General features: G+C 50.4%; 2 protein-coding genes and 1 long non-coding RNA gene across 4 annotated transcripts; 2 read left to right on the top strand and 1 right to left on the bottom strand.

Moving 5' to 3' along the window:
* Window positions 1–4340: 4340 nt before the first annotated feature.
* RPL29 (ribosomal protein L29) lies at window positions 4341–7187 on the top strand. Of its 2 annotated transcripts, none has more exons than XM_068409613.1 (4): window positions 4341–4365; window positions 4799–4843; window positions 5649–5713; window positions 6991–7187. In XM_068409613.1, the coding sequence occupies exons 2-4, from the start codon at window positions 4807–4809 to the stop codon at window positions 7102–7104; spliced, it is 216 nt and encodes a 71-aa protein (XP_068265714.1). In that variant the 5' UTR covers window positions 4341–4365; window positions 4799–4806; the 3' UTR covers window positions 7105–7187. The 2 variants fall into 2 exon arrangements, with proteins under 2 accessions (XP_068265714.1, XP_068265713.1); XM_068409612.1 differs by lacking the exon at window positions 4341–4365 and adding an exon at window positions 4393–4511.
* A 5967-nt stretch (window positions 7188–13154) lies between these two features.
* TNNC1 (troponin C1, slow skeletal and cardiac type) lies at window positions 13155–19737 on the bottom strand. Its single transcript, XM_068408685.1, has 6 exons — window positions 19630–19737; window positions 15716–15746; window positions 15236–15382; window positions 14198–14312; window positions 13953–14089; window positions 13155–13330 (listed from the first exon to the last, which is right to left on the bottom strand). Exons 1-6 carry the CDS (start codon window positions 19651–19653, stop codon window positions 13299–13301), a joined length of 486 nt encoding a protein of 161 aa, XP_068264786.1. The 5' UTR covers window positions 19654–19737; the 3' UTR covers window positions 13155–13298.
* Window positions 17714–18464, top strand: LOC137667686 (uncharacterized). Its single transcript, XR_011048832.1, has 3 exons — window positions 17714–17891; window positions 17990–18129; window positions 18233–18464. It is a non-coding gene; the product is annotated as an uncharacterized lncRNA (long non-coding RNA).
* Window positions 19738–23386: the final 3649 nt, after the last annotated feature.

The following is a 23386-nucleotide window of genomic DNA, read 5'->3' as shown; positions in this document are numbered from 1 at the left end:
GCTCTCTTGGACCTTCAAGTCTGACGATTGCCACTGGTTGCCATGGGTTTTTCTTACCTCTTGTGGTAAACGCACAGAGCCAGCTGTGTCCTCACTAGCAGATCAGTATTTTCTATAAGCGACACAGTGTTTCTTCATGTATTTAAGAAAATTATAACAGATGTCAGGGCAAAAAAGCCACAGACAGGTAGGATGCCAGGTCAAGGGGGAAACTGCTGCTTGTCTTGCTGTTATTCCCTGGAGATGTCCCTTCTCCCTGACTGGGACCAGTGCTCCCACTTTGAGCCCAGAGCAGGATCTGTTATGCTGAGGCTCCCTCTAGTGCCTCCATGTCCTGGTGTCCCTGCTTCTCCAAGTGGCTTCTCTGGAGGCATATTGGCCATTTGTCCCTAGGCACTGTCCATCATCCCCAATCTCCTCCAGCATCGCTAGCTCCGGCTTACAGCGCAGCCAAGCCCTGTTTGCCTACAAGCCGGGAACAGCCCTAAAACTGCCCAAAAGCCACCACATCCCACCAATGCGGGGACCTCTCAGGGACCTGCCAGGTGGTTCAGCCCTGTCTCCATTCGCCTGGGCAAAGAAAGGTGACGAATGTGCCCATACCCCGCAAGATGCTCTCCCTGATGCAGGTGCCACCTGCACACTGCAGCTCCACTTCAACGGTGCCTGTGGAGAGCGAGACGGGAAGGGTGATGGGTGGCAAGTGAGCCAGCCGGGATAGCCAAAAGCATTGCTGTCCTCTCCTTGCTGCCCCATACCTCTCCTAGGGGTGGCAGCTTTTAGGGGCGCCCCATAGTCCATGTCAAGCAATGTCAGCTGGGCCCCTTCTAATCAACACCTGAAACTGTTATCACTGATATTGTCCAGCGTGGAGGACACCGCATAGCAGAGGCTGTCTGCGTACTGGGGCACTGGTGAGCTATGCTGTCGTGCTGTGTCCAGCACCCTACATGAACATGGCCCTGCCTCTTTTTTCCTCCTGCAAAAATGGGAAGGAAATTTCCCAATGTCTTGGGAAATGACCAGCCTCAACCGCAGTTTGAGCCCTTCATGTAAAACTCAGCCTGGCTCAGCTCTGGCATCGGCATCATGCTGGATAACCGACAGCCCTGCAAATGCTCCTGTTTCAGAAAGCACTGTGCAGAGGTGAAGGCAGCCTTATTTTCTCACGTAACAAGGAGGTGTTCTTTGGTATAACCATGAGTCGAGGCAGTTACGGTAACTGTGGGTACCACAGCACACTCAGCGGGGCACCTTGGCAGGGCTGGTGCTGCGCTGGGTGAGCAGAGATCCAGAGCAAGGCAGAATGAGGGTCCCACAGCTGTTTCCTGGTCCCAGGGGTATGGCAGCAGGCCACTCGTGTTCTCAGCTGCTGAGAAAGACCTGCCAAGTGGCTTCCCTGAGCTGTCCGACGAAGAAATGCATTGGAGCAACAGTTCCCAGTCATTGCTGGCTCGTGAGCAAGCAGTGCCCAAGGGAGGTGCCCTGGGCACCCTGTGCTTTGTTCACCTTTCAGCGTGGGCTGTGGCAGCTGCCTGAGCCCTGGGACACACTGGGAGGAGTTTCTCACACATAACATCTTCCTTAAATGTATGTATCAGAATATATAATATCAGAACCTCTCCAAAAATACGGCATTGGATGTCAACAAAACCCTGCCCATATCCCTTTTGGGGTGGATCACAGTCGTTCCCCGGAAATTAGTGATGTTTTTTCTGAGTTGTACCCCTGGAGCGCTTGGCCCAGACACTGAGCTTCTCCAAGTCACTGACATTACTAAAAGGGGGAGTTACAGTAATTCATTACCCCAAGTCCAAATGTCAGCGTACAGGGAGGGAGGAGGCAAGGTCATAGGAGTCTGCTGAAATGTGGCATCAGCATGAAAGCCGTGACAATCCTGACAGAGATCAATCGGCATAAATGTGTGTGATGCAAGGACATGGACTGAGATAACGTGGTTGTCAAAGGCACTGTGAGATTTTTATTTTAACCTATGATTTTTTCCTAATTGTTTTGCAGCTGGAGTAATTACCATCCTATTTAATGAGCACATCTCCTATAATAGATGACACTTGGGCTAACATGCACTAATTAAGTCTGTAATCACTAAAAGTATGATTGAAGGTTTTGAACTGGCCAATTGTTCTCAATTACAACATAATTAGAGACATCACAGCTCACCAGAGCACAGGAGAAATTCAAGGGGTCTTGACCCTGCCTTGAATCATCCTTTTGACCTGATATTCTGCATTGGTTTTCAGTGGTTTATAAACTACCCTGAATATATTACACTCAGCCCTGTAAACTGAATGCACTTCCACAGTTTTATTGTAAGAATTTGGCTTATGGGTCTTGTATATCACCTGGGCATTAAGCACAGCTTTTCTAATCCCCACCTCTCTGACTGCTTGTCTCATGTGGCCCAGCACCAGCTGTGAAAGACTCCAGGGGAGCTCTGACAGCAATAATTACAGCGAGATACTGAAAAAAACTTAAGAAAGATAGCTGAAACCATGAAATAAACCCTTCTGTTTCTTCCTATGAAGGGAGGCTAAGAAATGAGTGAAAAAGAGCAAAAGTTTTCATAATCTAATGGCCAAGATAAGGGGACCTGGCAGCATATTTCTTTCTGCCTTCTGCTGTTGGCTGTGATTAGCTGCCCACAGTGATATCCAGATATTTTAAGACCCCAGATCACTACAGTGGAAAGAATTTTAAAAAAACAGAGCTTAAAAAGTCAGAAGTTTGCATGTTGATTAGGATTTTGTGGAGAACCTCATATTCCAGCTGCAAAATGCTCATAAAAGAACATTGCTCTTTCAATCTATTTTTACACTATTTGCTAATAACAGCTGCCCAGAATGAAAAAAAAAATTAATCCAAATACATTTTGCAACTTAGGTCTTGCTGTAAATAAGAGAAATACTGAAATTAAATTGCATTAACTTTCTTCTTCCTGCCTATTTTCATTTCAGTTTCATCAGCATTACTCATCTGTCAAGGGTAATCTATTTTTCTGCATTTTTTGGTAATAGGATGAGCTTGTTTGCAGGTATGTGAACTTGAGGCAGAGTAGCTAATTGCTCTGCAAGCAAACAGCCACTGAAAAAAAAAAAAAAAGCCTGGTTCTCTCTCCTATGTACTGGTCCAGAGGCTTTGGTCTCTGGGCTGTTTTTTCCAATCCAGGTTATTTTAGGTAATTAACTCATGCTTTTTCTTCTTAAAATCAAAGCAATGCCATAAAAAGATGGCAGTATTTTTCCATTCTACCATCACACAGAAAAGCCTGGGCCTTTTTTGCTCATTTTTCAAATGTTTGCGTTTGAAAGCACAGCAATTCTGGGGCCCAATGCTGCAGTTCATGCACAGATACAACCCAACAGGCTTGGGCGAGCTCGGCCTTTGGTTCCCCTTTTTCCTTTTGCACTTCCCTATGGGAGACACCTCAATCCATAACCACAAATGCCTCCCCACGGTGTCACCACTGGCAGCCCCGCAGCCAGCCGTCCGCAGTGGCGCAGCCAGCACTGGGGCTCCCTGACAGCCATACCACAAATCTTCCTGCGTTTGGAGTAGCAGGAGCTATCGTGAGATTTAATTCCAAGCCTTGGCCATTGGCAGCTGGATCCACTCCCTCCAGCTGGGCTGCCTGTGCCAGGAACGCCTGGTCTTGCTGCCATCGAAAGGAAATGGCCTTAGTGCTCTGGTTTGGTTGGCACATCTGCAAAGCAGCCACACTGTGGATAGACACAGCTCCACTTGCCCATCTTAGTCATCATTTCAGTGTCTTTCAGATACCAGAGTATCTAAGTCTCTGGTTGTGTATTCTGCAGGAGTGAGACTTTAAATGCCCAGGCCAGCGTGGCACAAAACCCCCCTGTGCTGTGCTGTGCCTTTACCACAGCCACAGCCGTGCCAGGCCTGGGGGACAGCGGGTTGTCGGGGGTCACCGAGGTGGCAGAGCCAAAGCTGCTACTTGTCGGGGTTTGAAAACGACCAGAGCCGCCTGCGGCCTTTCTGCACGGGCCTGACTTCCACACACATAGAAACGAGCAGCGTTTAACGCATCTGCTGCCAAGAAAATGCCCTCCGCGTGATTTATTGCCCGAGTGTTGCACGCACAGCTGAAGGTGACAACCGTGCCCGCATTCACCGGCCACCAGGCAGGCAGTGCCACTGAGCGCCATGGTGGCCTCGGACGCCTGGGACCGTGTCGGGGGGGAACCGTGTCGCTAAGGGACCAGGCTCCGCCACGTCGCTGGGCCCGGGTGCTGCGGGGCCCTGTGGCTGCTGGCCCCTCTCCGCGGGCGCGAAGGACCCGCCGGGGCCGGTGCAGGGGCCGGTGCAGACCTGCGGTGCGGGAAGGTGAGTGGGGAGCGCGGCGGCTGCCGGGCGGAACCCGCTGGCGGCGCCTGTTGCGCACCGGAGCGGCGCGGGGTTCCGGTCCGCTGGCCCCATTTCCCAGCAGCCCCTGCGGCGCGCACTTCTCTTCCGGCGCGGCGGCAACGGCGGTAAGTGTCACTCCGCGCGATCTGGTGCCATCCGCGCTCCGGGGGGCGGCGGGCGGCTCCCCGGGTCGGGCCCGAGCCGGCCCCACCGGGCTGGGAGGGGGCGAGGCCGAGCCTGGCGCTGTCGTGGGGCCGGGTGACGGGAGAGGGGCGGGAGGCCGGGAGCTGCGGGCGCTCGGGGCCGGTCCCGCGGCCGGTCGCGGTGGCAGAGCCCCGGGAAGGCCTTGGGTGGGGGGCCGGGGCGCGCCTCGCCGGCCCTCCCGACTGAGGGTTGTGTCCTTCTGCCGCAGGTGCAGCCATGGCCAAGTCCAAGAACCACACCACGCACAACCAGTGTAAGGCGGCCTCGGCGTCCGGCGCCGCGGGGCTGGGGCGGCTGCGGGAGGAGGCGGGGACGGGCGTGATGGTGTCGCTTGGGGTGTCCCAGGGCTGCGCCCCGCAGAGGTTTTAACCAGCTGCTTTGGCCTGCTCAGTTATGGCAGCCCCGTCTTCCCGGTTTTTTGGCAGTGAGATGCACTCAGGAGGGAAGGAGGTGGTGGTACGCCGCGACCGAGTGGTGCGTTTGATGAAAAGAGCTCTGCAGGAGTCGGGGCTTGTTTGGGCTCGATATAAAAATAATATGTAACCAGGAAAAAAAAACAAGTTTCATGTGCTTGAACTAAGCACGTTGCTGAATGGTATTCAGCCTGTGATACTTTGCTATCCAAAGATAACTAGAGTGATAACGTAGTTCTTGTCTGGGGTTTTTCCATCAGTGCTGTAAGTTAGCAGAGTTCATGAGTAGGTTCTGCTTGGTCTTGCTCAGGGAACGATGGTGCCCTTTAACGCTACGCACACGTGCTTGAACTTGTTAATGACTGAGACCTTTCATTCTGCGAGTGGTGTTGCCATTGGTATGTTATTAGTTAATGAGGAGCCTGAAATCCTTGGATTAGAAGCTCGTACAGTGCCAAGAGCAGTGTGCAGAGCGATGAGAATAGAGGTGTGTTCTTAATTTGCATTTAGTTTGGGTACAAAGGGTTAAAAAATTTTGTATTTCACATTATTTTGATAGGGTCAGCTGGACTTAAAGGAAGTTAATGCAGCTATTTAATAGTAGTGGAAATGGTAATTGAAATTGTTTTCTTGTCTTCCCCATAGCCCGTAAGTGGCACAGAAATGGCATCAAGAAACCCAGATCCCATAGATATGAATCTCTCAAAGGAGTGAGTATTTCTATTGCTATTCCCAGGCTGTTAAGCTATTCAGGCTTAACCATGAAAAAATCCAGTATTTGTATTATTTTGACTGACATACTTTCTGCAGACAGGGCTTGTGTTTCAGATGGTCAGAACCACTGTGGGTTTCTGTTTTACCTTTTGCTTACCTTCCATGCAGCTGTGATATTTTTAACCCATGTGAAATCTGCCTATGTTTGTCTTTTTAGTTATTGGCCAATTTTGCCTCTGTCCCACTCAGGTGGGTGTCACTAACTGCTGCTTCCAGTGAGACAAACACGTGTCAGTTGGATAGCTCTTCTCACTTTTCAGTCTGGCTGTGTCTCCTGCTTCTCTGTACCCTTCAGTATTATGTTGCTATTTGTACTAATCCAGAAGTTTCACTCAGAAGATGAGAGGAATTGGCATTTCTGGGCAATACATATGAAAATGACTGCATTTTGCTTTTTCTGAGATTAGAAAAGTGATGTAACAGGATCTTTTTCCACACTTGAAAGTGAAAACAGGACATTTTGGCTTTGAGGAGAGTTGTGATTCTGTTTGCTCGGCTTTTTGGATGTAACATAAAAGCTTGTCTTCTGCATAGCTCAGTGAGGGTTCAGTCCTGCCCTCTCCTGCAGACAGTCTGGCAGTCTCTGGGCCTGTCTCCTTGCACCGAGTGCACATGGGTTAAGATGACAAAATCCCAATACTCATGTGTTCCGCAATGCTGTTCACAGTAAAATAGCAAATGTTTCTCAGTGGGACAGTAGCTGATAGTTCTGAGAATTGGTCCTAGCTGTGACAGGGTGCATTAGCCAGCCATTAGCTGACAGAAACTGGGAAGCTGCTCTACTCTGTGCTCTATTTTTTTCCTTTAATGTAAAAAGGAAAGGCCTGAGGAAATGTCATTGGTCTTTGCCCAAGGATTACATGTGTATGTGCTCACCTGCCAAGGTTGATTTGTGGTACTTCAGATCCAGAATGTATTGTGACATGGAAATGAAATTTGTCTAATTTACAGCTTTACTTAACTTGTCCTGTTCTTTCTGTATGTTTATTGCTGGGGTTTTGGGTTTGTGTGTTCATTTATGGAAATGAAGGAAAACAGCTAGTTAAAGGACGGTTACAGGTGGCTAAAATAATTTAATTGATGTAATAAATCAGAAAAAAATTCTGAATTAATCACAGCCAGCATTTGGGAATAATTGAAGCAATCTGGAGATATATATGCTTTTACATATGTCCCTTCTACAACATGGCTTATTTTTTCCTCATTTTTATAGGTTGATCCCAAGTTTCTGAGGAACATGAGATTTGCAAAGAAACACAACAAAAAGGGGCTGAAGAAGATGCAAGCCAACAATGCCAAGCAGGCTGCTCAACAGAAAAAGGACTGACACGGCTTAAGACAAAGAACCAGTTTTCCTGTTGGCATGTGTGTTACAGCATTTTTATAAAAATAAAATTGGATGTAACAAAGTCTTTGCCTCCCGAATTTGAGGAGAACCCTCCAAAAGTCTTGTTTGAGTTGTATTTTAGATACCAGCTGGAGCTGTGGAGAGGTTTTGTGTTAAGACTGTCAGCCTCCACATGCACAGAGTAAAACAGGTGCTCCCTCCTCAGTGCTGTTCTGCTGTAATCGTTGGTGCAGGTCGATGGTGCATTACCATGGGAATGTGTAAGGTTTTAGGACTGTATAAAATATCTGTATTTTTCATAGTTACTGTATTTTAGTGGAGGTCTTTCATTCCAGTAACAAAAGTACCTACGATGAAATGTGCAGACTGGTGAGATCAGGGGAGTAACATTCAAAAGCCTGAGAGGTGCTGTGGCAGGGTTTTGTGACTGCTGTCTTCCTGTAGGTCAGGATAGGGCTTTGCTCTCCGGGTCCCACCAGCAAGCAAAGCTGGTTCGAGAGGTGCTTTTTTATTACTGAGATGAGCCACCTGTTAAAATGCAACAAAATGTTCCTGAAATTGCAGTTCCAACGCTTGTCCACCCGGTGGTGTAAATCCACGAATGGACACAAGGGCTGGAAGTTCGTGAGTATCTTCTGACTTTGCAGTAGAGCAGCAAAACACCTGCTAGGTTAAAAAAAATACTTCAACTGAAACATCCAATTAATGTAATTGATTTTTTTAAATAGTTTAACCAATTACCAAAATGCAGTGTTATTTTGAAATGAGGTAAATATTTTGGATTCTTTATGGCTTGAATTCACAAGTCTTTTCCCAGTTCCCACTTTTTAATTGTTTTTGACTGATTAAAAATACCACCCAGCCCTAAACCAAGCAATATAAAGAGATTTACTAACTTAAAACTCAGGAGGTGAGGGCCTTTAAAGTCTGAGGGAAGTGTGTGACCCTCAGCTGTCTGATTCCTGCTGTGTACATCTCTAGGACTGTTGTGGAGGTTGAAATTTGTCAGCTGAAAGAATTTAATTGCTGTGCGAGATCAGCATGCTCGTTGGGAGGGGTGCTGTGCTGGAGAGAGTGTAGTCACAGGCTTTGTACCATCAGGTAGAGTCTGCTCAATAGTCAAGAAGGTTGTCTGGTCCGTGCTGCCCTCAGGTACCCCAGAAGGTCAACTGGTGAGAGGTTCCTCATGGTGTTAATCCGCCTTGGAGAGTGTTTTTGGCAAGCAGTGTGTCACCCAGAGACAGATGCACAGTGCTTAAATCACACTGGCCTCAGTGGTACCTGAGTGCCTGTGGCTATCGGAGGTCTCGAGCTGTGTGGCTGGTGCCTGCCCTGCTTGGGTGGGTTTGTGTACAGAGGCCAGATTGCATAGCTGTGGTTCAGGTTAGCATGGACATCTGGCCCAGAGCTGCCTGGCAGCCCCCTGCAGCCCTTGTCAGGGGTGGCAGGGAGACCTAGCATGGGGAGATGTTCCCTTGGGTTGCTGCTGGTGTTAGAGGAGGCAGAGTGGCTGGTCCAGCTGTGTAGGTGAGGGTCAGTCTGCTGCAGATACGTGTTGTGACAAGAAGAGTGGAAAAAAAAAAAAAGCCTCTGAACAGAGGACTGGTGTTAGGCTACACCTTCACCCGTGTGTCTGCAGCGCTCCAACCTGTTTAAGTTCTGCATTTTACATCTCTGGCACTAAGACTTTTCTATCTAAGAAGGGAGATTTCATCTCTAAACTCCCTTGGTGTCTTCCCTAGAGTGCCTGTGTTGTGAGAGTAGCTCACCCGCAGGATGCGGTTTGAGGCAAGGGTCAGGCTGAGAAAAGGATGGTGGCATGTTAACGAGAAGCAGAGAGGAAGGTTTGGGCTTCCTGTGGCTCCAGGCAGCTCCCCCAGGCCTGCCTTCAGAAGCAGCCTTTTCATCTCGCTGCCCTTCATGCTGCCCTTCAGTGGGACAGCTTCCCAAATAAGGGCTTGCTGACTTTCTGACCAAAATAGCGGCTGCGTGACAAAATGCAGCGCAGAGGAACGTAACCTTAATCCAGGCATCATTGTGTAGCAAGAGACAGGAATTTTGTGAGCTTCCACAGCAGCTCGGTGTCAGGTTTGTTGTTGTCTGCTTCCTGCACACACGGCAGTCCCGCAGGACACTGCCCAGACATCAGTTGATCACCTAGTGCATTTTCTAACCCCATGACAGCTCAGTCCGTGACTTCCCTCCTTGTTGTAGAGGTTGCCCCAGCTCAGAAGGGAAAGCTGCAAAGGGGAGTCTGTGCTGACATGGCCTCGTGGCGGGTCTTCATCCTCTTTCACTTGCCTTGTGAAATCATTTAAGTTCTGTTGGTCAAGTAAGGCTGAAGATCTTTTTTGGGGGGATTACGTATACAGAGCCCAGGAGACAGCACCAGCAGCTGTGGCCCACTTGAAACTATTCCCACTATGCAGAGCTCTGTCATCTTTGACTTTTAAAAACTTCAGAACTCTTATGGTTAAGTCCTCGGTATCCTGCAGGAAGCCAGTGAGCTTGAGAGTGTCTCTCTGCTCAGCTACTGCTGTACATCAGGTTATACATTTTGTGCTTGCTGCTGCTGTACGTCATACTTGCTGCAGATGACTTCTCCCCTTTGCAATTAAGAGGACTCGGTATCAAGTTCCAGTTTGGCTCCTTTTTTCTCTTTGATTAAGGGCGTGTAACCAAATACTGAATCAGCTCATTTGGAAAGGTGAGCCGTCGTGCTGAAAGCCAAGAGCGCAGAACTGGGGAGGAGAAATCAACACGCTGTGAAATGCTCTCATGGGGACATTGGTGCTCACAGTGAAAATGAAAAGAAGGGCTGGATGCGTGTTGCTCTGTCCCCCTTTACCACCTTTCAGTAGTGTGTTCAAGCAAAAAGCAGCGAACACAACGTGAGTTCTGCTTTGCCCAAGTTTCAAGGCTGTTGCAGGTGTTTCTACACAACAGGGGCTTTGGCGTGGTGAAATGTTTATCTGATGTACCTTAGCTCGCGTTATATTGCCACTGCTCTGGTGGCAGATGTATGACTGTAGGCGAGATGCAGAGGTTTTATTAGGGGGTTGTGCACAAAATGTCCTCAGATCTTCCTGCAGTCACTTAGTTCGCACAGTGAAGTTTTACTGAGGGCTGAAGAGAGGCCTCAAATATGCTGGAAAAGCTGCAAACTGGGGTGGGAGTTAAATCTACTGCCAGTGAAAGCAAGCAGAGGCAATGGCCTGAGAACTGCGGCTCCGTGCGATGGCATAGGGTGCTGTCACCTGCCAGCACAGCTCCTGTCTCAGTGGGGGGTTAAGAGCACACAGGTCTGGGGACTGTTTTAGAGAGTGGTAAATGACTTTTTGCCTGATTAGAAAAATGGATGGATGTTTCAATGACTTTTTTTATTATTTCTATTTTTTTCACGCAGTGCTTGTGGATGTGTCACGTTCCTTAAAGGCTTCTGGCACCAAAACTTCACTACACTTGCAGGGAAAACTGCAAATTTGCCTGGAGTTGCACAGATAGATGGATTCCTCTGGGTGGTTTTCATTCGTCATTAGCACGTCTCCAGGCCCATCCTCTCTGTGGAGGCTTCAACCAGACTGACCCTGTTGTGGTTACTGGTCTAACCCACTCGCTAGCCTGTCATGTCATGTTGCATTCCTAATGCAGTTGTTCCTGTGTTTTAGCCAACGGTGAAATCCACCCGCAGCGCCCCACCCCGCGGCATTTGCTGCCTTACTCTTAGAGGACAGTCAGTGTGTTGAGACAAATTGGTCTTGCAGCAATTTTTCTGACTTCATGCAGAGCGTGCTGACCTGCTGCCACCTCTGGTCTAAGGACTAAAAAAGCCCAAATGGTCCTCAGTGTGTCTGCTCTTCTAGGGACAATTTTCAGCTGCTACAAGAGCTTGGTCCTCTCTCCAGCCACCACCTTCCCTGTTTTACTCTCAGAAAAAGTGAGCAGCCAGCAAGGTTGTGGCTCGCTGCTGCCTGTGCCATTGAACTAAGCGGGGAGAGCTGGGACGCATGGTTGGGTGGCTCTTCCCAACCACCCTTTTCCCTGGGGAAAGCAAATGTCCAAGCCTCCCCAAAGCCACCAAGTTGGCTGAAGGGAGGGAGTTAAGCTGGAGAAGTTCCTTATTTCTTCTCTTCTTTAGTGAGCCAAAGCCTATCAGTAAGCAGGGGTGAATATCTTGGAGATGTTCATGTTGGCATCTGGAAAAGGAAGATAACGGGGCTGTCGGTGATGCCTGCTGAGATATGATGTGAGCGTGTGGGTTGCCTGTGGCCTGGATGGCTGTGGTTGTGGGAAGAGCTGGCATCACCTTGGCTTGTGGCCGAAGCCTAGGTATTTGTACCTCTGTGGAGGTTTCCAGGCCTGGGGTAAAACATTTCAGCTGTGTTCTCTGAAGCAGGTCTTAGTGGGACTCGTGAAACAACTTCTGTTTCTATGCTAGGGAGGTGGGAAATGATGGTTTTCAATCTCTAGTCTATGAATTCATGGGAGACAGAAGATGGTAACACTCAGCAGCATTTCCTACCATGGTGTTCAACCAAACACCAGTGCACCTGCAGTTCTGAATCAACAGGAGCCATGGCATTGAGGGCTTGGGACTGTAGGGGACACCCCTCTGAGCTGATCTTTCAGATGTTTGCATTAGGGGTGTTCCTAAAATATCGTGGGTTTTTAAGGAAAATCAACTGCTCTAGCTGACAAGGGTTCATTTCCTTGGTTTCTCTGACGTTACAAGCCCAAGATGGTTGGGCAAAACATTTGGTGCTCATGATCCAGAGGAAAGACACAGCCATGTCCTTCCAAACAACCGACAACCCCTGCCATGCCTGCTTTCATCTCAAGCTTGTTCTGTGTGAATTGCAGTATTTCAGTACTGCTACAAACAAGAGCATGTGTCACATCAAATGCAGCTGCTCAGGCTGTTATTTCCACAGAGGACAAAAAAAAAAAAAAAGCCCACCTGGCTTTGGGAGGAAAGGCAGGAGGATGGTGCAACGGGCACAGGGGCACTGGCACGGCGACACGCTCGCCCGGGGTTGAGGGCAGCGTCGCCGGGGCTTGCACCGGTGCGGTTTCACGCCTTGCCCTGCCAATGTTTATTTTGCTTGGGTAAACGTTTGATTTTAGCAACATGACCGCAATGCGTGAGCTGTGCTGGGACTGTAATTTGAAGGGAGGAGGCAGCTATGTGCAGGGAGAGCTGCTAATGCCGCAGGAATGCCGCGCTTCCTTGGGACGAGAGAAGATGGTGCCCGGGGCCCTTGGGGACAGCACGGCTCGTCCTTCCTGGCCCTGCTGCAACCCTGTGCCTGGGGGCCAAGACCCAAAGCGGGGTCATGCCTTGCTAAGGGTCCCTGCAGCCCAAATGGATGTGATTTCTGAGGGAAAATCGTGTGTTTCGGTTGTTGCAGTGAGGCTCCCACCCAGGGCTGCTGGAGGTGCTGTGGGGCTGCTGCCGCCTGGCTGGGCGAGATGGGAAGGAGGTACCCAGTCCGGCTTAGGAATGGCTTTTATTCACGTTTCCAAAGAAAACAGAAGTCTTTCTGCATGCGTCACAGGGTGGCCGTCAGGATGGCAGGGAGGAGGGAGGGGTGTCCCTTCAGGACAACTGGGACAGGAGCGGGGAGGAGAGGGGGTGTCCCTCGCCCAGGGATTTCAGTGGGTGATAGCATAAGTGATTGCTAATTCTCATTCTGTTGCTGAAACGCTGCCGATGCTCCAGTTAAACCAGCAGGCACCAGTGCCAGCTCCTGAGCCCAGCCCCAGGTCCCGCTGCCCTCACCATGGCGAGGACGAAAAGATGCAACATGGCAGCTCCCCATAAAGCACCCGTGGCCCCATTGGCTAGGGGTTGCCCCCAGGCTGGTGGAAAAGTACCTCCTTGGAGGCCTTAAGCTCCAGCTGTGGTGTCACCTTCTGAGATGTGCTCACGGGTGCTTGACGTGGCCCTGAGGAGCAGCCCCCATTAGTTACGAGTACATGACCAGGGTGAAGCTCTTGGTAAACCTCCAAGGAATGACCATGTGAGGTGCTCAGTATTAACGCATTTTATTTTCCTGATGGCCACCCTTCTCAGTGCTCAGTCTTCATGCTGGTAGCCAGGGAATGTAGCCAAGGAGATGAGAAGCAGAGCTGGAGGGGTTTAGGAGATTTGGGCTGTCGATCAGGCCTCAGATTTATTCAACTCCCTTCATAAACTCCAGGAACTCTGCCAAGGGGAAGACATCGGAGACAAGGGGTGTGAGGTGGGACCAAAGTGCCCTCACAGCTGCCAAGTGTGCTCTTGGCAGCTTTTCCCAGCCCTGTCTCCTTTTCCATCCCCCCAATGTGCAAGAGGCTGAGGGGTAATGGCTACCACTCCTCTGGCCGTGGCAAGGGCTCCTCGTGACTCCCGCTTGAAATGTCACTGGAGCCCAGCGTCACCCTCGGCTGCCACCAAAATGTCGGAGGTGAGAGCCTGAGGAGGAACACGGCCACCAGCTCAGCTCGGAAATGGCTGGGGGTCATTTCAGCAGCATCGTGTTCAAAGAAACACCCCTTCGGAGCTGGTGCTTGTGCTTAGGGGCCAGGAGGGGACGGGCAGGTCTCTAGTGAAAAGCAGGTTGATTTGCTTCAGTGCAGGCTGGCTTTTGCAGCATGGGGAGAGTTAAGGGAGCCCCAGGCTCTTGCTACCATTTCACAAGCGTGAGAAACCCCCCCATCCCTGTGCAAACGCTGCGGTCAGGCGTATTGCGTGGCACTGCCTACACGAGGTCATGCCCGTCCCTGAAGGCAACTGAGACCATGGGAGCTGCCCGGGGGATGCTCAACCGTGCAAGAAAGACCCCTACCGTCATAGTCAATCCTGCCATCGTTGTTTTTATCCCCATCTCTCATCAGTTCTTCTATGTCATCCTCAGTGATGGTCTCTCCCGTCGCCTGCAGCATGATCTTCAGCTCCTCGAGGTCGATGTAGCCATCAGCGTTTCTGTGAGAGGACAGAAGAGCTCAGGAGTGGACCGACACGCTGGGGAGGGGGAGCCAGGGCGGCTGCACCGCTCCCACCACCCTGCCGTGCTGCAGTCGCGGCTCTTACTTATCAAACATCCTGAAGAGATCTGAGAGTTCCTCTTCGGTTTTCCCTTTGCTGTCGTCTTTCATACACCGGACCATCATAACGAGGAACTCATCAAAGTCTACGGTGCCACTGCCTGCAGGAGGAATAAACACCATCAGTCAGTGCTATGGTGGGTGAACGGGCCAACACGAAGCGAGAGATCACGCCTCCCTTTAGTAACCAAGGAGCAGAACTCGGGAGAGCAGCCCTGCAGCAAGAGGCAGTTTTCAGGATGCTGGTGTGACTGAGGCCATGGACTGATTAATCACTGGATTTTTACCTTTTACAATCATGTTGCCTAGGCAAAAGGAACTGAAAGTCCTCCTGGAAGCATGGATGAATGGAAATTCCTGCTGTGGAGATACCTGTCCATCTCATCTAGGTAATAATGAAAGCTCCAGAAGGCAGGCATTCATGCACTCTATGTTTGCACCAGCAATACAGCTATTTCCCTTTTTGCCTAATTTTTAACTGTTTTTTTATTTTATGATTACTTGGTATGGTATTCTGCCCAACCTGCACAGTGGATTTTGTTGTGTGTGATCACTGGTACACTGATTTAATCGAGGTTGACTTATTAATATATGTGTGTGTGTGTGTGTATATGCTTGAGCAGTGAAAGACTTTCCTGCTGATAGAAACCTGTAATTGTGGCATTTCTGACATGGCAGTTGCTACATTCAGCCCATATTTTCTTTTTTTTAAATGGATCTGTGCAATCTCAGAGTACCCATAATCTCCCCAAATCAGCTCAAGCAGCCTGGTCATTATAGGAATAATAATTTTTATAGTTTCTCTTCGCCTGGAAGTGTCCTAAAGGAACCACGCTGAAGTTTGGTGTGTGTTTAGTGTCCTTCAAAATCACAGCACTGCAGGTTGCTCCTCACAGGCTGTGGCTGTCCCCAGCACGGATCCTACCCATGCTGTGCAGATGCTGAGCGCTCCCAACCCGCACCTCCCACACCTGCAGACATGGGAATAGTTCTTGGGAGAGTGGAAGAAAACCAAACCTCTCACCATCCTCATCCACCTCATCGATCATCTCCTGCAGCTCCTCAGGGGTTGGGTTCTGCCCCAGCATCCGCATCACCTTCCCCAGCTCCTTGGTGCTGATGCAGCCGTCCTCTGCCCCCAGCACGAAGATGTCAAAGGCAGCCTTGAACTCTGGAGAGAGAGGGGAGAGGAGATGTGGGGGTCTTGCCCCGCACCTCGACCCTGCAGGTGGTCAGCCCCGGGGCAGGGGGCTCGTCCCAGGCACAGCCTCCCCTGCCCATGGACCCCTCACGGCCTGGGCACAGCATGGTGGGGGACACCTGGGCACACGCACAGAAACTGCCCTTCTTGAAATGCTGGTGGATCAAACTCCCTGGGTTATGCCCTGCTTTGGCATAACCCTGTGGCCAAAGCATTTTCTGGGGTGAAATTGCTAAGGCAGGCTGGGCTGCTGGCTGGGGAGCTCAGCTTTAGGCTGCAGCATCAGGTTAAAGATGCACTTACCATTTTTTTGCTCTTCTGTCAGCTGCTCAACCTGTAAGGAAAACACAGAGACCAAGTCACTTCTCCTCCTCAGCATCACTCCTGGTTAAAAGGTAATGTTATTTGGTCAACAGCCTTTGCAAAGGTCAACAAGCCTCCAAGAGTCACTCTCAGGGACTATGGGATGTACGACCTGTGGGGTTTGGACATCACAACTTATTGTAGTCTAAGAGATTCTTCCCCTTAAAAAACAAATTCCTCCCAACTCCTTTGAAGCGAGCACCATTTCTCTAGTGCAGCAGCGTCTGATGCTCGGCAGAAGTAGCCTTTGCACGAGCAAGGGAGACCCACTGGGAAAAGCATTTGTCTCTGTCAACCATTTGGGGGTAATTTCTTGTTGCTGGCAGGCTTCACAGCGGGACGGCTGCGCTGCTGAGGGCTGCTCACGTGTGGGCTGAGGCCAGGTCAGGGGTGGGACATGCTGGAGAGGTCCCTGGGGAGGGAGAGGCAGCCAAGACCATCCTCAGTAGTTGTTTTTCAGCCCTAGATTTAGGAAACTCCCTGCACTATCCAGAACATTAAGAGCTGGTCTACTTCTATCCGAGTCAGTGTTTATTACAAAGGTTTCTGCCTCTGAAGGGAGCTGCTATTCCCTTTAGCCTGTTTTGGGTATCTCCCCAAAGAAATGGCCTGTGCAGCCATTAGGCGTTAGCCGAACTGGACTGGCAGATTGTTCCCGAACCCTACCCTAATTCATTCCCTGCAGGCTATAAGCTGGAGCTTATTAGTTAGCATGAATTAATGAAAATAATCAATGAGGAGAACAAAGAGGAGTCCATCAGCTCTGTGTCATGCCTTTTTAAGTGCATTTCTCTCCCTGGCTTCATTCCTGCCTGCAGGTACTGCTTATCTAAAATTGCTGACCCCACTATCGTGTCCGACTGCCCCTTCGGTAGCATCCGTGAGAACACTGACTTTGCCTTCCCATGCTGGTCAGCAGCCTCTCTGGAGTCACCAGACATGACCCCCTGCCAGGACTACCTCTGGCCCCTGCAGAGGGTGCCTGACCCCACTAATATCTCCTTACTACCACCCCCGTACGAGCAGTCCACAGCCCCCATCCCTGCCACATTTCGGTCGGGGCAGAACCCCGCAATCCAGGGCTGTGTCATCCTGCCTTTGAGGGAAGGCTGGTGCTTTTACCCCAAAGAGCAGTGGTTTTGCAAAAGCCTGCTGGAAATCCTTCCCGCTTGCAGCGAGAGGCAGGGAAAGCGCTTTTTCTTAGCAGGGGAAGTGGGGAGACCCTTAGCCCACTCCCCACATGCCAGGAGGTGAAGACTGTCAAGTCAGAAAGCGCCAAGGACGGCAGCAGGATTGCTGTCGCGGGAGGAAACCCAAGCCTGCTGTAGCCCCGGCGCCGCTGAAGGCAGGCAGCTGCCGGCCCTTCGTGGCTGTTGTTTGGGCAGAGCGAGGGCAGCCCCAGCGCTCCCTCGGCCGACATCCACGGCCAACATCCTCCTGCTCCGGTAACCTGAGCCTCTTGGTGCATTCGCTATTTATAAGCCCTGGTGAGAGAGGTGCTGGAGATAAAGATGAGCTCCCCGATTGTTCCCAGGCTTTGGTATTTATCCTTGCAGCCCTTTATCTGGACACTTGTCCCTGGCACTGTTCTTAGCCTAAAAATGTTCCCAAAATAGCTTTGTGTTTGCACACCCTTATGTAGGCATGAGTGGGCAAGATGAAAATCCGTTGGGTTCTCTGGCTGCACGTAGGGAATTTGGCATAAATATAATACTAATATATGCCATCAGCATGCAGCAACTAAAAAAATACTCACTTTTGAAGCTTCCTTGACTACTGAAATAATAGATGTGGAGCTATGCTGTATGTAAATTAAATGCATTGTAATTATAGATAGAGTGACACTTTTATTACAGAGGTACCCCTTGAGCTGTTTATAGTGCCCTCTGGACACAGGTGCTGTTCACAACTTTATTCCTTTTTTCCCCTCCACATCATTTCAGGGACAGGTTTCTCTGGCTGCGGTGTGGGAAGGCAAGCGCTGAGCTCACAGCACTGCAGCGGCCGTGGTAACGCCAAATCTGCTGTATTTTGCTTTTCTCAGCTCTCTTCTTCATCCCATGTTTCCATTTGAAGTCAGAGAGGGCAAGTTGAAGTTCTTGAATTTTTTTTCCAGGTAAATGTTTTCTTACAGTTAAGATCTTGGGGAACAGATCCATGAAAAAGCTGTTTGTCTCAGCTGTGCCTGGCTTGGACTTGTTTTGCTTTGTAAAGGTGCTGGCGGTTAACGCCCAGGACTCGAGCCCCACATTTACCAGCGTGCCTCTACCTTCAAACCAGCAGCAAAATCCTTATGGGAGCCCATCAGGTCTTTTGCGTGGCCCGTTTCCCTGGTCAAGGGCTCTGCATTTGGGGTAAGTTTTTGGTATCTGAGGTAGGAATTTTGGGGTCATTCTCTATTGCCGCAGTTCCTTTTTCTCAGCTAAATTCCTCCATGGTCCAACTCCTCTGCTTTAGATCCACAGGCTTTGGATAGGGATGACCTTCACCTGTGGATTTTTGCCCATTTCTGGGGCAGAGATTTGGAGAGAGGCTGGAGCTGGTGAGTGGGGAACCCTTTCTTTTTGGGGCTCTTTGCCCGTGCTGCGAGCGCGCTGCCCCAGCTGAGGAACCCTTTGGGCTGTGGGCATCACCGGATTGCAAAGCGCGTCAGCCTTTCTCCCTAATTATGGGCATGAGGTCCCTAAACAATCAGAGAACATATTTAATTAAAAAGCTTAATAAGAGAGGCCTGGACTTTCTTTGATTTTACAGGTCACATTCTTCTCCCTTTCTGAGGTGTGGGCTGGGGGACTCGGTGCGATATTGTACAGCCTTTCCTGAGCCTTTTCACACTATTAGGATCACTAGAGGTTTCCATTTCACGAGGTTCAAGGCTGACCAAAGGACAGGAGAGGTGTGAGCATTTTGTTATTTTTTTCCATTATATGTCAAGCAATATATTTCTTCCCTTTAAAAAACTTGGAATTGAAATAGGACTTGTATGATCTATTTTTTGTGCCCTTGGTTAAAATCAAACCTGATCAACTATATTTTATTTTATTTTAACTCCAGTTATGGAAGGGACACAGTAGCAATCTACACAATCCAGTATCTATTTTCATCCTTATTCCACCTGCATTTCACTGTCTGTCTAGGTTATAAAATAATGCAGTGTCCTTATTACAGACCAAATAGTTTGGGTTTACACAGTGAGCGCAGCGTGCAGCTGTGTAAGTTAAAATAGCCGTTAGGATGCTCCGCGTTCCCTGAGAGCATAGCTGACATTCTGCATCTCTACAGAGCAGCTCTCAGGAGCAGTAAAGCAGAGCAGGATGTTTAGAAATAGCTTACAAAAGCCCAGGGTTTTTTAAATCTCCCAGAAAAATATTCAGCTAAGGAAGGGGGAAACATAGCAATGGCAGACATATAAAGCACCAGAAAGAAGAGGGTGAGGCTTAACCCGCACAAATAATGTTCACTTTACGGGCAATGCTGGTCTGCTTTGTCTTGGCTAAAACCAGCAGCCACCTCTTATACTTTCAAGATTTTTGTTGAGATTTATACCTTCACCTACGGGCCACCTCCCTGCCTTACAGCGGGGAACCAGGGGAGTAATTGTAAATAATTTAGCAGCACAGTTGAGAGTTTCACGCTTACAAGAGGAATGTAAAACCTTCAGAGCCATCAGTGGGAAGGGTCTGTGTCCTGAATGGTGATGTTGACTAAAAGATGCCACCCTATAATTATTTATTATTTGCATTTGTCCATTGAATTAAGTCCTTCACAGCTATGGGAAATCTACTATAAAATCCCTGAAAACCCTTTAATCCTCCTCCCCACCGAAAACCACAGCCCCGAAGGGAGGCACTTACCGCTGCCTTATAAATGTCATCCATGGCTGGAGCGAGTGGGCGAGGGGCCGGGGGACGTCAGGGTCACGCTCTGCCGGCGCTGCCCCCGCCAGCCCCGCTGATATAGGGGCTGCCCGCCCCGGGGGATGGGACCAGCCCACCGGCAGCCCCGCACGACCCATCCCCGTCCCTGTCCCATCCCCGTCCCCACAGGAATGCCTCGCCTGCGTGCCTTGGGACCGGGACGCTGCCGAGCCCAAGGCTGGCACGTCCAGCCCCAGCCCCTCTTTGGGGCAGCTGGAGGTTTCCTCGTGACTTTGATGTGGGAACGAGCGAGCTCTTTCATCCAGATTTCAGCAGGACCCTTGCTGATATACTGTGGTATCTGGCTGTCCTGACTGGACACATGCCACCATGTCACCTCCACCTCCCGTGTGTTTCCCCCTGGAAGCTGCATTAGAAAGATTATACTGCGCCTATTAAACTGGGCGGTACGGGAAAGGCATGCCTCCCAAAATATCCCTGTCCAGCAGCAAACGGCCCCGGGGGCAGTGGGAACAGGAGGTGTCGGGGGCTCCCTGTCCCCTCTGCCAGCTGTCCCCAAGCCCATGGCGGGACGTGCTGCTGGGTGACATGTGGCCAGAGCCGATGCCCTCGGAGGCGCCGAGGCCAGTGGGAATGTGCGGTCCTGATGCCGCAGCGAGGACAAGCATGGAGCAGATGGAGCTTTGCCTCCATTTTCTGCATTTAGCTGGGGCTGCAAAATTGGGGGGGGCTGTCAGCTGTGTGTGATTTCAGGGATAATTCCTGGTCCTTTGGGAAACTGGGACTCACTTCACCCAGCCAGCAAGCTGACCAGTGCCCACTGCAAATGGGGAAAATCCACTCTCCTGCATTTACCGTTGATTTACCCCACCATGGTGGAGAGAAAAACACACCAAAGGCCTCCAAGTGATGAGCAGCGTTTTCTCAGTGCAGGGAAAAGCAGTTTAATCCACAGCAACCCAAGAAAAACCTCCCTTTTTGGTGATTCAGGACTCCCTCTTGTGTCCAAAGGATGGCTCCGGCATCTCAGGGTGATGAAGTCTCACCTCCAGCTACCTCGTATGGGCATTAATTAGTTAGCAAAACTGAAAATATTATGAATGCAGCTGTTAGGTCTCATCTCTCCTAAAAATCCCTTCTCCCTTTAACAGAAATCATGTTGCATGCAAAAAACCCTGCTGTCCCCATGTAACCCCCAGCCAAAGTGGCGTTAACCCATGACCTGGGGTGGTGTGAGCACACAGCCGTGAGCCCACACCACATCCTCCCAGGTTTTGCAGTCCCCAAATATTAACTTGCTGCAGAGCCTGCTATGACCTGCGGTCCTGCAGGTACCCGCTGGCCTTGATTTACCCAGGCTTCAGCTGAGCTCTGCCTCTTCTCAGCATGGGGATGGCAGATGTATTAAAAAGGAAGATAGTTGCATCTAAGGAATTAATTTTTGAAGTATGTTAGTCTTCAGAATTGGAACATACTAATATTTTGGTTGCCTTGAACATAGAAAAGGGAGAAAAAGCTGCAAAGGTAGTAGTTGTTTTGTTAAAGGGCATTGGAGTGTGTCCTTAGATGAGGGCACCTGCTGTCCTCACCACTGAACCATCACCTAAACCCTCCCGGGCACCACCATGGAGACCCCCTAATGAAGTGCTGCCCTGAGGGGAACCCCAGCCCAGGGCTGCTTGTCCCTGCAGGACTCCCTGTGGAGGTGGCGGGGCAGCGGGCACTGGCCCTGGGCACTGCCAGGCACTGCCAAGCACTGCGGCAGCTGTGGCAGAGGGTGAGAAATTGTGCCTGGCCCCGTCTCTCCGTCTCATGAGCCGATGGCTCTGAGTCACCCCCCTGAAAACAGCCCCTGGGATGCGTCAGAATATATCTAGGGCTGATGCACGGCAGGAGCAGGAGCTCTAACATTGCCTTCAAAGGGTCGTGGCCACGCTGCCGGAGGAGCTGGGATGAAATCCAGGCTGGGATGTGGAAGAAGGGTCTCTGCTTAGAGAGGGGAAATCTGGGCTGCTGCCACTGCGCACGCCAACAAGGGAAAGCCACACTTCTGCAAACGCCTGACGCGAACAGAGACTTGCAAAATGCAGCCATGCCTACAGGGGAAGGATGAAATCCATCTGGCAGCGAGAGGTGATGTTCCTCCCGGGGAGGGAGGTGCAGGCGAGGGGCATCACGCCAACCTCTTCCTCCCTGCTCGCTGCTCAGAGCCAAAGCCTCCAGCATCTCCTGGTTCTTCGGAGTGGTTTGCTTATAAAAGAGTTGGGAACTGGGGTTTTGTAGAGAAACCCAGAGCCTCTACTGTGCAAAGCGCAGGAGGAGGCTGCTGTGACAGGTATGGGGGTGTCCTGGGGAAAAACCATCTGCTCCTGCTGCCTCTCTTGCCTGCCTGTGCGAGACCCACAGCAGAGCTGGAGCACAGGTATCTATAGCGTGGGGAGGGCTGCCAGCACAAGTGCCCTTAATCTAGGCATGCAGCCAGCTCGGCGGCACACCGGCTGTCGCTGCGGTTAGGTACCGCGTGTTAGCTCGGGCTTCAGTTGCATCCCGACATGCCGTTGCACTTGTCAGTCAGTCCAAGGGACCAAGACAAGCAGAAGGGTTTACTGCACTTTTTTCTCCAAAATGTCGGTTCAGGTTTTCCTTTCTAGGCAGCTGGAACCCACTGCAGAACAAGCAGAGGCATCCTTCAGGTCAAATACAAGGAGATAAAAAGCAGAAGTCCAACTGATTTGCAATGTTATTTGAGGTCAGGGGTGTTTGCAGGGCTCCTTGGGCAGTCTGCTGTGGCTCCAAACTGCAGCAAAATGCTCCAGCGTCCCCTTTCCCCGTGCCAGGCACCCCTCAAAGCCTTTTAAGCACTGCGGCTTCTTCCCCAAGGAACAGATGTCACAGGCTAAATGGTCCCCTGGAGCCCAATTTCCCCAGCTAAAACAAGTTTCCTTCAAGAGAAGCATGTTGGCATCCCATGGGGGGGGGGGCGGAAAAAAAAATCTGGGATTTTACTGCTATCTAAATCTTCCTCAGAGGGTTTTAGCTAAACGAGCCCCTGTTTGCCCCCTTCCCCAGCTGCATTGCTCCTGTTGATGCATCTTCTCCGGGAGCCAGGACAGGGCTGTCACACCACGAGCCACCTCAGTGCCTGCAGGCAGAAACTGCTTTAGGAAGAGGAGAAGGGTACCTATCAAAACTGACAGACGTGTGTGTGTTGCAAATTGTTATTTAATTAAGGAGCTGGGATATTCAGAGGAAGCTTAATTAAAGTTGCTCTCCAAAACCACTTATTATCTCATGAAGACGCTGATCTCAGCAGCAGCTCCTGCTGACACTGGGACAGCACTAGAAAATCCCTCTTGGGATGCCTTTACTGTACGTGTTTTCTCCTTACACGCATCATCCTTCAGCTAAGTCCTAACCAAGGGAACACGTTTGGCTGTGAAAATAAAATCAAAGCGGGTTAACACAGCTTTATTTGCAGAGGTGTTTTTGCTTATCTGCTGCCCCGATCCTGGTTGCATCTGCCAGCCGCCAGCGTTGCCCCTTGTAGCATTACTCCCTCTGCACCGCAGCTCCCTTCTGCCAACAAAATACTTTCTGTCCAGACAACTTTGAAAGCCCCACATGCACCCAGGGCATTTCTGTTATTATTAATGACACTACACTGGAGCTAATTGCATCCTCCCTTAAGTAGCATAGGAAGGACAAAGAGAGGTCACCTTCGTTTTGCTGGAAG

This window comes from Nyctibius grandis, chromosome 10 (assembly GCF_013368605.1).
Source record: "Nyctibius grandis isolate bNycGra1 chromosome 10, bNycGra1.pri, whole genome shotgun sequence".
Lineage (NCBI taxonomy): Eukaryota > Metazoa > Chordata > Aves > Nyctibiiformes > Nyctibiidae > Nyctibius > Nyctibius grandis.
The sequence above is the reverse complement of the archived record's forward strand: the minus strand, read 5'-3'. Positions and strand labels throughout refer to the sequence as shown.

Excerpts from the sequence above, each read along its gene's own strand:
- RPL29 (XM_068409613.1), top strand. The coding sequence starts at position 4,807 with ATGGCCAAGTCCAAGAACCACACCACGCACAACCAGT. Across the intron at positions 4,844-5,648 it reads CCACACCACGCACAACCAGT|CCCGTAAGTGGCACAGAAAT; the intron begins GTAAGGCGGCCT and ends TCTTCCCCATAG. Across the intron at positions 5,714-6,990 it reads GATATGAATCTCTCAAAGGA|GTTGATCCCAAGTTTCTGAG; the intron begins GTGAGTATTTCT and ends TCATTTTTATAG.
- TNNC1 (XM_068408685.1), bottom strand. The coding sequence starts at position 19,653 with ATGGATGACATTTATAAGGCAGCG. Across the intron at positions 14,313-15,235 it reads CGATGAGGTGGATGAGGATG|GCAGTGGCACCGTAGACTTT; the intron begins GTGAGAGGTTTG and ends TTCCTCCTGCAG. Across the intron at positions 14,090-14,197 it reads CTCTTCAGGATGTTTGATAA|AAACGCTGATGGCTACATCG; the intron begins GTAAGAGCCGCG and ends GTCCTCTCACAG.